Here is a 12,913-nt window from a genome sequence, read left to right on the forward strand (position 1 = left end):
TGTGGCTGCTGCTCACTGCAAGCCTGAGCAGATCCCTGCTCTCCTTTGGTTCTGCAGGAACTGCAGGAATATTTAAAAACCCTGATACAGGAATGGTTAAAACCCTGATACTGGAATGGTTAAAGCCCTGATACAGGAATGGTTAAAAACCCTGATACAGGAATGGTTAAAACTCTGATATAGGAATGGTTAAAAACCCTGATACAGGAGTATTTAAAAACCATGATACAGGAATATTAAAAACCCTGATACAGGAATATTAAAACACTGATGCAGGAATGGTTAAAAACCCTGATGCAGGAATATTAAAAACCCCAATACAGGAATATTAAAAACCCTGATACAGAAATATTTAAAACCCCAATACAGGAATATTAGAAACACTGATACAGAAATATTAAAAACCTTGATACAGGAATATTAAAAACCCAGTATAGGAATACCAAAAAACCCCAATATAGGAATATTTAAAACCCCAATAGAGGAATATTAAAAACCCCAATACAGGAATATTAGAAACCCTGATACAGGAATATTAAAAACCCAATATAGGAATATCAAAAAAACCCAATACAGGAATATTTAAAACTGCAATAGAGGAATATTTAAAACCCCAATACAGGAATATTTCAAACCCCAATACAGGAATATTAAAAACCCTGATAGAGGAATACTAAAACCCCTGATATTAACAGGCCTGGCAGTGGAGGTGATTCTTATCTGGTTTGCAGTGGTCTCCCAGCTGCGTAATGAAATGGTGATTTATGCTAGCAGAGCATCCAGCCAGCTGAATTCAGCTGGGTTTGAGCTGTGTTGAATCATTTGACTTTTGGCTTACAAATGAAAGGAAATCCAAGAGCTGTACAATTTTTCTGGCTACATTTTTTGGCCAGACCCACGAGGAGCAGCTCCTTGCAGTGCCATTTCCCTGGATTTATTGACAAAGAGCAAAACTTCCTTGCAGGTGAAGCCTTGCTAGAAACAAACACCATCGTAGACTACATCTACAGCTCCCCATCCCTGCGGTGTGTGCAGACAGCCCACAACATCCTGAAAGGTGAGAGCCCCTGGGGAGAGGCTGACTTCTCCTCCTTGGCTGCACACAACCCTGACAAACTGAGAAAAAGCACGGTAACACTGATAAAAAGTATGGTGAAACTGATAAAAAGCATGGTAACACTGATAAAAAGCATGGGCTAAGTCCATGGTGAATGGCAATTATTGTTGATTTTATTGCTGATTTAATTATTTTATTATTATGGCATTGTGTCGTTATTATTATTATTGTATCGTATATTATTATATCATTATATTATTGTTATATATACTATATTTTACTATATATACTATATTGGACTATATATACTATATTTTATTAATATAGTATATAGTATATAGTATTATGTATATATTATGTATATATTATATTATATTATATTATATTATATTATATTATATTATATTATATTGCATTACATTACATTACATTACATTACATTATATTATATTACATTACATTACATTACATTACATTACATTACATTATATATAGTATGTATTATTATATTAGTGATTATTATATTTTGTTTTCTATTATTATATCATTATTTTATATTATACTCTAATAATTGAATTAATCATTATTATAAATTAAGTGAACGGTAATCTTTCTTTCCATAGCAATATATTTTTATATATATATAATATTTATTGTTATGTTATTATATTATAATTTTGTATTAGATTCTTATAATTACATTAATATTATATATTAAGTGAACGGTAATCATTCTTTCCATGGCAATGTATTTTATATCAGCACAATCCATAAGGAGCCCTTTTCTAATTGCAGCAGCTGCCAGCCAGAGCTTGACATTCCCTACAATATATACATTGTGTAAAATGGAGGGAATACATGAAATAAATTTAATCCTTTTTCATTTTTATAATTAATTGAGTTTTATTCTAATAATTTTAAATTATTTACAAAGAAATGGTAGGGCATACATCAAATAAACACTTTATTTCCCAGAGGAAAACAATAAACTAGCAGTGAAGCAGTGGAGCTGCTCTCCTCCTGCCCTTTGCTGCCTGAAGCCCGCTCTCCTTTTTCCAGGAATGCAGCAGGAGAACAAGCTGAAGATCCGGGTGGAGCCCGGCCTGTTCGAGTGGACCAAGTGGGTGTCCGGGAGCTCCCTGCCCGCCTGGATCCCGCCGGTGGATTTGGCTGCAGCCACGCTGAGCGTCGATACAACCTACAGGTACCACGGAGGGGTGGATTCAATCCAGTTCTAGAGATCATAGAGACATTTTATTTATATAAATATAAATATAAATATAAATATAAATATAAATATAAATATAAATATATTTCTTTATTTATATATATAAAAATATATATTTTATAAATATTATATATATTTATTATATATATTATATATAATATATAATACTATATATTATATAAATAATATATATTATATTATATATTTTATATATACATAATATATATTATATACATAATATACATTATATACATTATATCTATAATATATTATAGATAGTATAGATATTTATATTTATATAACTATTTATTTTATATATATTTTTATATAGAAATATATATTAAATATTTAGTTATTTATATATTTAAATAAATAATTAAATAAATAAAATTTATATAATATTATATATTATCTATAAGTATATAATATATAAATAAAAATATACAAATAAAATATATTAAAAATACATATTCTATATTCTATATACTATATACTATATACTATATACTATATAATATATACTATATAATATATAGTATATTGTATAATATATAATATATAATATATAATATATGGTATATTTTATCTTGTATATTGTATATTATGTATATTGTATATTATGTATATTATATATGCAATATATGTTATATATACAAATACATGTTATATATAATATATAATATATCTATTATTGTATATTTATATAAAATATATATATAATATGTATATAAAAAAATATGACCTGAAAACTATATAAAATATTATATATGTAGACATATATAAAAGTATAGGAATAGAAATATATATGTAAATATATATAACCTGAAAATTATGTCATGAAAAATATATAATATATTAAATATATTGATTTATATATTATATAGGTATATATATTTTTATATATTTATATATAAATTATATAAACATATAAATATACGTAAAACATATACTATATATATTAAATATAAAAATATACTATATTATATTATATTATATTATATTATATTATATTATATTATTACAATTTATTATATTACATTACATTATCTATTTTTATATAAATTATATTATTATATATATAATATATACTATATGTATGAAAGATACAAAATTATATTATATATATAATCATATATGAAATATATGCAACATGCATGAAATATAAAAATATATTATATATAATTGTATTTTTATAAAATATAATTCTATATATAATATTTTATGAATAATAAATAATATATTACTATATAAACATACCATTGTATATAAATATATGCAATATGTATGAAGTATATTAAAAATATATAATTATTTTATATAAATATTAATTATGTATCAATTATTGTATTAATTATATATTATGTATTATTATATTTTATATAAATATAATTATATACCGTTATTATACTAATATATTATATTAATATATTGTGGTGTTATTATTATTATTATTATTGTTGTTCTTGTTCTTGTTCTTGTTCTTGTTCTTGTTCTTTATTGTTTAAAATATATGCATAAAATAAATTCTGTCTTATTATAACCCAAATTTCCCACATCACTGGCAGCTCCTCCTGATCAGGGAGCTTGCACAGGATTCTTGGAATTCTTTTTTCCCATTTCCTGGGTGCTCTTTTCTCCGCCAGACCTCACATCCCTGTCAGCAAGCTGGCGGTGTCCGAGTCCTACGACACCTACATCAGCAGGAGCTACCAAGTGACGAAGGAAATCATCAGCGAATGTAAAGGCAAAGGTGGGTGCTGCACAGGGGCGCTGATTTATTAAAGAAATCTGGATATTGATCTAGCACCGATATCCAACTGTGACGGACAAAACCTCTCTGACAGTTTAAAGTTAGGAAGTGTATGTTCATTGCGGCGCCGGGCAGCGTGCGGGACAGCTCCCAAATACACACCGCACCTTTCCAATGATTACAGAGTCCTTTTATCCACACAGGAATTCAATACCCAAAATACAAACACATATTCATCATCTTGGTGCATCCCATTCCTCGCTTCCTATGCTAATCATTCCCAAAGCTATTAAGCATGCAGAGTTTGTTCCTTGAAATGGGTCGGTGGTCCCTTTCATGGGGAGGGGTCCCAAAATGAGAAAGTAAATGAAGTCTTCCTCATTCTGACCTTTCTACCTTTTCAATGCAAATATGACAAATGAACCTCGGTAGAACTCCCATTCCTTGTCTTCAGTTGGTTTCAGAGCAGAGGAGGCCCACAATTGTCTCATGTTCCTAAAAGCTGTTTGTCAGTTTCTATATTCTTCATTACAAACCCAGCTAACTAAACATTGTGTTGACAAGCAATCAATTCTTAGTTAACTACTAACTCTTAACTTCATCAAGGCCTACTTACAAAATCCCTTCATTTTAATTAACTCCAGTAAAGCTTATCTCTAAATAAAATCTTAGCTCCTCTAAAATCTCTAATTCCCTTAAAGTTTATGTTTCAGTGCCAACCGCACCCCGCAGGCTGGCATGGCAATCCCAGTATTCCTGACATCTGCCCCTCTTAGGGGATCAATTCCCGCGCCTGAATCCCTCATGCTCTCTCCCAGCAGCATTGCAAAGTTCTGAACTCTGGATTTCTCTCGGGGTTCCTAAGGTCAGGGTGACCCCAAGGGAGACCAAAAAGAGTCTTTGCTTCCCTAGCCCGAGCGCAGCCCAAGGAGGAGCCTGGAATGCGCTTTCAAGGTTGTTTATTTCTTCTTATCTATGATATTTTCTCTCTGACCTGCCGTGTCCGCCTAGTGCAGAAGCCACAGCGGTCTGGCCTCGAGTCCTGGGCGCTCCCACATTATATACTCAAAACAACGTGTGTCTGTTTACAATTTCCTCACCAATTCCCATCATCTCTGTTAGACTGTGAATCTCTACCCTAAACCAACAGAAAAGTGTCACCATCACAGCAAGACATGGAGGAGAAGAAAACTAAGAAGAAGGTCAGGACACGCCCAAATCCCTCCATCTTGTCCCCTGAACCCCTTATCTTAAAAACCCCAAAATTCTACTTTTCCACCCTGTGTTAGTTCAAATATCACACTACTAAAACCCTTGTGGCTTGTAATTCCTTATATAAAATTGACAGCTTTTCACGGGCTAAAATCAAAGCCACAGGTGTTTTTGACTTCATGCCAAGGTCCCCGAGCCCCCTGCCAGGGTCTGGAGCCAGCCAGGGCAGCCACAGGGATGTGCTGGGCTCCGACACTGAACCAGAATTTCAGATATGCTCATTTTATGAGAGAGGTCCATAAAGATCAATAGCAGAATTATTTTAGGGATCCCGACCCGTTGGAATATGGGATTTTATTCCCAAGGGAATAAATGAGTTATTTGCCCTCTGCTGTGTGTTCCCAGCATTAAATGGGGCATTTTCCCTCCCCTGTCTGAGCTCCTCCTCCAAATCATATTCCCATAAAGACCTTTCTCCTGTTCTTAAAGACCATAAAGAACATTTCTCCAAATACAATATTAAAATTTTTTAAAACCCCTGTTTATATTCCCATAAAGACCTTAGAGCATTTCTCCAAACACAATATTGAAACTTTTAAAAAATCCCTAGCTGTTATTGTTGATCCACAACATTCTGGGAATTCCTAAATTCTGGTCGTTTCACTGATTTCATCTCCCTGACCTGTGTCTGCATCCTAAGCTTTGGTTTTAATGGTTTGCACACAAAATTCAAAAGCACAGTGGGGCATTGGTTGTAAAGGATCTTGGAAATGGAAATGCAAAGCTGCCACTGTGCAAAGCCAGCAAGTGAAATTAAAGTGTTTGTTGTAATAGGAATTAATTTTTGCATAGGCAAAAACCATCTGCTTCCCAGCACAGCTGAAATCTCGCTGGAATTCTTGTTTTCTCCTGAAAGCATTTTTAAACCAAGTAGGAGTGAGTTAACCATTACCCTGAAAACTGAGAAACACTCTAAACGTCTTAACAAATCCCATTTTCCCCTTAATTCACAGTTTGATGTGTTGTTATATGATAAAATGTTTTAAAAGGCTGCTTGATCTGGGGCACCAGCCCCTAAAGCTGGCTTTACCTCCCACCTCAGCTGTCCAAGTCCAGCACATCCCTGTGGCTGCCCTGGCTGGCTCCAGACCCTGGCAGGGGCTCGGGGACCTTGGCACGAAGTCAAAAACACCTGTGGCTTTGATTTTAGCCCGTGGAAAAAACTGTCAATTTTGTGTGAGGAATTACAAACCACAAGGGTTTGAGTAGTGTGGTAGTTGAGTTAACACAGGGTGGAAAAGTGGAATTTTGGGGTTTTTAGAATGGTGTTCAAGGGGACAAGATGGAGCGGTTTGGGCGTGTCCTGACCTTCTTCTCCTTCCCCTTGCCCTCCATGTCTCGCTGTGCTGGTGACACTTTTCTGTTGGTTTAAGGCACAGACACACTGTCCAACATCAATGACAGACATTGGCACGTTATTGTAACCACGGCACACGGAGTTTTTGGTATAAAATGTGAACACTGCCCTGAGGGCAGACAGAATGCCATGGCCGAGCTGCTGGACAGAGCTCAGCAGGGCAGAGAGAGAATGTTCTAGAGAAGGGAAAATGAACAACCTTGAGAAGCCGACCCTGCGCATTCAGACTCCTCCTTTGGCTGTGGGGCTGGGAGAACGAGACTTTTACACTCTTGGGGTCATCCCAACACCCAGACCCCAAAACTCAGGCTGTGTTTCTCATTTTATTTCAGGAAATAACATCCTGATAGTGGCTCACGCATCCTCCCTGGAGGCCTGCACCTGCCAGCTCCAGGGGCTGTCACCTCAGAACTCCAAGGATTTTGTACAGATGGTCCGAAAGGTAACTGCCAGCAGGGAGCAGGGCCCTGGCTCTGCAGAGACAAAAACAATTTGCAGTTTGCTGGAGCAGGGCTTGGTCTGGGCTTTACTCATTTCAGGAGTCAGGAGGGTGAGGGAGAAGGGTTTGAGAGGCTGGGACAGAGTGTGGGGTCAGGGGCCCACGTGAGTTTGGTGCTTTGTGGGGTCAGATGTCCTTCTAAGATGGGTTTGTAGGGACTCTTTAGGGCTTTGTGGGGTCAGTGTCTACCTGAAATGGGTTTGCAGGGACAGTTTGTTGCTTTGTGGGGTCAGGTGCCCACATGAGATGGGTTTGCAGGGACTCTTTTGGGCTTTGTGGATGCCAGGGGCTGTGCAGAGAGCCCTTCAGCACTTCAGCCCTACAGCACTTCCCCTTCTGATCTAAAGAGATGCTAACCGTCAAAAGGCTGGGAATTATAGTGGGATTTTTACTTCCTCTCCTTTCCTGCCCTCTGCAGAGGCTCCCTGGAACATTCAGGGCTCATCTGGGAACCCCTGAGCTGCAGGAACATCCATATTTCCCCCAAAGCTGTGCTGGTTTGGGACCACATTTGCTCGGAGCTGGTCCCTATTTAAACCTACATTCCATTTAAAAACTGCATTCTGTTCAAAACCACTTTCTTAAAACTACATTCCATTAAAAACTACATTCTTAAAACTACTTTCCAATCAAAAATGCCTTCTTAAAACTGACTTCTTAATACTACCTTCTTAAAACTACTTTCCATTCAAAACTACATTTTTAAACCCACATTCCAAGGGTAAAATCTGGTTTTTTTTTCCCAGTGTTTTGCACAGGCAGTGGTGCACAGTGTGTCAATCACCATCTGGAAATGGACATTGGGTGAGGAAAAGACAGAAAAAACAGGGTGAAATCCTGGAGTAGCAGAGCAGGGCTTCACCCCTTGGGATTGCCCAGCTCAGCCCCTGCTTTTTGCCTTAATTCCCATCTCTCTCCTCACAGATTCCCTACCTGGGGTTCTGCTCCTGCGAAGAACTGGGGGACACCGGTGTTTGGCAGCTCACAGACCCTCCCATCCTCCCTCTCACACATGGACCAACTGGAGGCTTTAACTGGAGAGAAACCCTGCTGCAGGAGTAGGGCCAGCCCCAGCGAGGACAGCCTCTCCCAGCGCTGGAGATCTCCTCTTCTCCCTCGTGTTTTATTGCCAGCAGGAAAATCCCCTCCTCATCTCTCCCGTGGCTCGCTCCAAGCACATCTCACCCAGCCACAGCCCTGCAAAAAGTCTCATTTACACCAAAATGGGCTGATTTGAGGAGGGGGGGGGAAAAAAATATTGAAATACAGCTTGAGGCTCTTGCACAGCTCGGGGTTGGTTTCCTCACCTTGAAGGAGCTCTGGTGACACTTTCACTGCCACTGCAGCACGGCAGGGACAAGGAGCCCTGTGTCAGGCAGGATGCTGGGGTTGTTTTCTCACTGCTATTTTTGCAAAGTGTCTGAAGCCTCGTTCAGCGCCTCGTGCTTGCTCCACTCCCAGCCCCCAAACCCTCAGCACCTTCCAGAAAAAAATGAAAGGATTTGATTTCCTTCCCCAAGGCTGGAAATGAGTCCAGCATTGCCTCTGCAGGCTGCACCAGGTTATTCCTCTCCTCTGAGCAGGCAGAGATGGGAGTGCCCAAAATGTGCTGGGTAGTGTGCAGGGATTGGTTGATATAAAGGAAAAATCTGGATCAGAGGAAAATTCCAAATTTCACATCAGTTGCAGGTGAAGTTTGAGCATCAAAAGTCAGCACAACAAAAGCTGGGAGGAATTTCTTTGAAGTGGAGATAAAAGAAGCCTTTTCCAACCAAGCCTGGGGGATTTAGGAAGTTCAGATTTGGGTTTTTAGTCCTTTACTTTGGTTATTGAAGTCCACCTGTGTGCCCAGACACAGCCTAAAAGGTTTGTGCTGTTTAAATTCCCTTCAGGCTTTGGAAAAAGGGGTTTTTTTTCCCTTTTATACTGGGATTTTTGTGCTGGCCATTCACCAGGAGTGTCTCTGTGTCCCTTTGGCAGCCCTGGTGAGATTGTGCAGCCAGCAGGTTGCTCCAGGAATGCTGGGATGAAAAAGCTGCTGGAATTCAGCTGGAATTCTCAGTGCTGGAATTCCCAAGTGCCACCTGTCATAAAGACAAAGCAGCTAAAAAACAAAAAAAAAAAACAGTTTCAATTTAGGAACAACATGTGATGCATTTATCCAGGGAGGGAAGGGTTGGGATTGGGGGAAAGTGGAAGAGGAGGGTTTCCATCTCTAACCAAGAAATTTGGGATCACCAGGGGGATCCTCTTGGTGCCAGAGCCTGCAGGCTGCTAAAAAATCCTGCATCCCAAAATACACCACAGAGGGTATTTATAACATAAAGTGGCAGCAGAGCAGGGGCTTTTAGGATTAGAATTATTAAAAATTGTCAGCTTTGGTGATCAGTTATTTGGTGATAAATTATCGATTATCAACAAATTATAGATTTTTTGTGATAAAATTATCTAAAATTATCAGCTTTGGTGATAAATTATCAATTATTTGGTGATAAGTTATCAATTATCGATAAATTATCAATTATCAATAAATTATAGATTTTTTGTGATAAAATTATCTAAAATGATCGGCTTTGGTGATAAATTATCAATTATTTTGTGATAAATTATCAATTATCAATAAATTATAGATTTTTTTTTTGGTGATAGAATTATCTAAAATTATCAGCTTTGGTCAAAGAATTGCTGCAGGCACTTCAGCAGTGCAGGCTTGCATTAAAACTGGGTTTAAAAGGGATTTAGGCAAACTCCTTTCTTGCTTTGGGCCACAAGTGTGAGCACTCCCAGGAGCAGAATCATCCCGGAATGGTTTGGGTTGGAAAAGACCTCGAAGCTGCCCCGGGAGCAGGGACAGAGCAGGCTGGCCTTGGAGCCTCTTGGAAACCACGAAACCACGAAACAACGAAACAAAGAGCAGCATCCAAGGCACGCTGGGCTGCTCCAGGAGAGATTTCTGCCGTCCCTGCCCAGCTCTGCCTCTGCTCGAAGTGCTCAGGTGTTTGAAATGGGTGAGATTTGGTGTTTATCACTCAAAGAAAAATCAAATTCTCGCGGTGTTTTGGTGGATTTTTCCCCTCAGGCAGGGCTGCCGACACCTCCCCCAAGCTGCCGCCACGACCAGGGGTTGACAAAGTGCAATTCCAGCTTCCCAAAAGAGGAGAGAGAATTGGGATGGAGCAAAATCTTCTTTGGAGCTCGCACCTCCTGTCCACACCCAGAGCCCAGCCTGGCCATAGCCCAGCTATTCCCACACTCCATAGGAATATTCCATTATTTCTACTTTTAGGACTGTGTAACACACCTTAGGCCGCTCATAAGTGCTTTATTACAGCAGGGATGGAACTGAAAAGTCAGGGAGAAAATTTAGGACAGGGCAGAGAAAAAAACAAAACAAAAAAAAACAAAAACAAACAGCCTGTTCCTGTGTGGTTTTATCGCTGTCAGGTTCACTTTTAATTGTTATTTAAACTGTTTTTGGCTGTCTACAGACATTCTGAAGAGCATTTCTTGTTTTCCTCCATGCAAAAAAAAAAAAAAAATCTACATTAAATACTTGACAATCACACAAAAAAAAGGAAAAAATTTGGTTGCTGAGGCGTGTGAATTCTCCAGATTTTTTGTTTCATGCCAGCAAGGTGTAAATTGGGGCAAGAAATATTGTTGTATTCTAATGTTTATTGCTCAGATGCTGCTGGAGTTGAGTGACATTAAAAGGAGTTTCTTTAGGAGCACGGAACAGAGAGGGAGCAAAAGCTGAATGCACAATTGGAGTGGTGTTAGCTGCTCTTTGATACAGAGAAAAAAGTGTCCTGGTTGAGGAGGTAGATGTTAAAATACTCTTCTTTAAAAATATATATATATATTTTTGGATGTTTGGGAAATATTTTGACAATTGTAGTCTTGTCTCGAATTAGGTGTCAAGAATCACGGGGAGAAGAATCTTATTTTCTTCAGCATTTTGAGTTTTCTTGGGGGTTTTGTGTTAAGCAGTCTGGTGTTGAAAAGGCTTTTTTGGAGGGAAAAAAAGAGAAAAAATGTTGTTTCTTTTAATTTAATTGAGAGGTTAAGAAGACAAAAGAATTGCTGCTTCACTTTCACCCCATTGCTGCTCATGAATGTGGATTTTCTGTCACTCAGTGGTTTGGCCCAGAACATTAAACTTGAGCTCTCCAAATTCTTTTCCTTCCCTGTGAGCTGCATCACATCCCGAGTTTTGTTCTAACAGCACCCCCCAGGTTTTTCCTTCTCCCCACAATTAAGGCAAAAAAGCTGCAAACCTGCCAAGAACAAATGGTTCATCCTCATAATCGCAATGTACGGCTTAGAAAAGGACAAGAATTAAATTGGCGTTACCCTCCAATCAACAGAGCTTTGCTCGTTTATGCAAAATGAGGATCCAGAGCGTGATCATTTCAGTAAAAATTGGTATTTCCCTTTTCACTCCCACTGAGCAGTTTCACACAGCAGTTGGCTGAGGCCAGGGGCCTCCTTCTGCTATGAAATTCGAGTGAATTTAACGAGTGGCATTTTTTATCCCCAAATAACGGCTTTGCTTTGTGCTTTGGGTTCCTTTCTTTCAAAAGAGGCGCAGATTTGGAAGTCTCAGGTAGGAGGGACGGGGGAGCAGAGTGCTTGGGATGGTGTCACTGAACAAAAGAAATGCAATTAACAGCGGCTGTTAATTAACAGATTGGCTGCAAAGGCTCTAAATCACTTCTTGCTGCTCCCCACTTCCTCAAATTCATCCCCTGGGGAATCTTCATGACCCACAACAGAAAATACTCAGCCAGTTCCTTTATGACTTGCCATTAAAATGTATTTTCTGAACTTTCTCTCCATGGCATCTCTTCAGACTCGATGTTATCAACAGCTCCTCTTTCTTTTGTTTTTGTTTTTTTGTTTCATTTTCAACCTGTTGTATCATTCTGTTTATTACGGTTTTTGGTTTTTTTATTTAGTGTGAGCAGATTGTATTTATTTGAGGGAAAAAAAAATAGTTTGCTGTTTAAAAAAAAAAAAAAACAATAATTGTATTGCCAAAAATAGCTGTAATTACCTGTGACATCTGTATTTTTTTATTTTGGGGGTGGGGCAGGCAGGGGGGGTGGGTGGTTGTTTTTAATCTCAGTTTTGACTGCTAACAACTGTTAAAACAACCACTGCATTTTAATTTGCTTCTCACATTAAATGGAATTCTCAGAAGTCAGACAAAAATATCTCGTAGGTGATTTAATAAAGATTCCAAGCGCCCTTCCTATTTCAGATTTCGTCCGGAGGGAGTGTGGTGGATTTTGAGCTGCATTTTTCTTTTTTCCTGAGGCTGAAATTCACTCACTTGACAGCAGATGGCACAAAATCCTCCCGAGTCCGGCTCTCCCTGCCCGGGGATGGGGTTTTCCCTCTGAATTCAGCTTTTCCCTGGAGTTATTTCACTCTCGGGTTTGGATGTGTGGAACTGAAGCCACAACTTTCAAACCAAATTTACTTTTCCTGGATTTTTAAACTTTTTCTCTTTCAACCCAGCTGCTTTAAATTCATGACCTGCAGCCCTGTTTTCCAGTAAAATTGATTCATGATGATGAACACAAAAGCCACAGCTTTTACCAACCAAATATCCCCTGAGTGATGCACTTCCCTGCACCTGAAAGTTTCATGGAAACTGATCCTAATAAATCAGGAATAAAACACACAAAGTGCTTATAATTAATTTTGTCCACTTCACTCAAGCACACACATGTTTTAAACCATAA

At 38.1% G+C, this 12,913-nt stretch overlaps 1 protein-coding gene across 1 annotated transcript in view; it reads left to right on the forward strand.

Moving 5' to 3' along the window:
- UBASH3B (ubiquitin associated and SH3 domain containing B) overlaps nt 1-12,452 on the forward strand; it is a 70,844-nt gene extending 58,392 nt beyond the window's left edge. The window contains exons 10-14 of the mRNA XM_053963457.1: nt 965-1,057; nt 2,117-2,261; nt 3,929-4,035; nt 6,997-7,106; nt 8,088-12,452. Of these exons, the coding sequence (XP_053819432.1) occupies nt 965-1,057; nt 2,117-2,261; nt 3,929-4,035; nt 6,997-7,106; nt 8,088-8,225 (593 nt within the window). The 3' untranslated portion in view covers nt 8,226-12,452. The remainder of the gene's footprint in view (nt 1-964; nt 1,058-2,116; nt 2,262-3,928; nt 4,036-6,996; nt 7,107-8,087) is intronic.
- The last annotated feature ends 461 nt before the right edge of the window (nt 12,453-12,913 follow it).

This window comes from Vidua chalybeata, chromosome 23 (genome assembly GCF_026979565.1).
Source record: "Vidua chalybeata isolate OUT-0048 chromosome 23, bVidCha1 merged haplotype, whole genome shotgun sequence".
In the NCBI taxonomy this organism is placed as follows: Eukaryota; Metazoa; Chordata; class Aves; order Passeriformes; family Viduidae; genus Vidua; species Vidua chalybeata.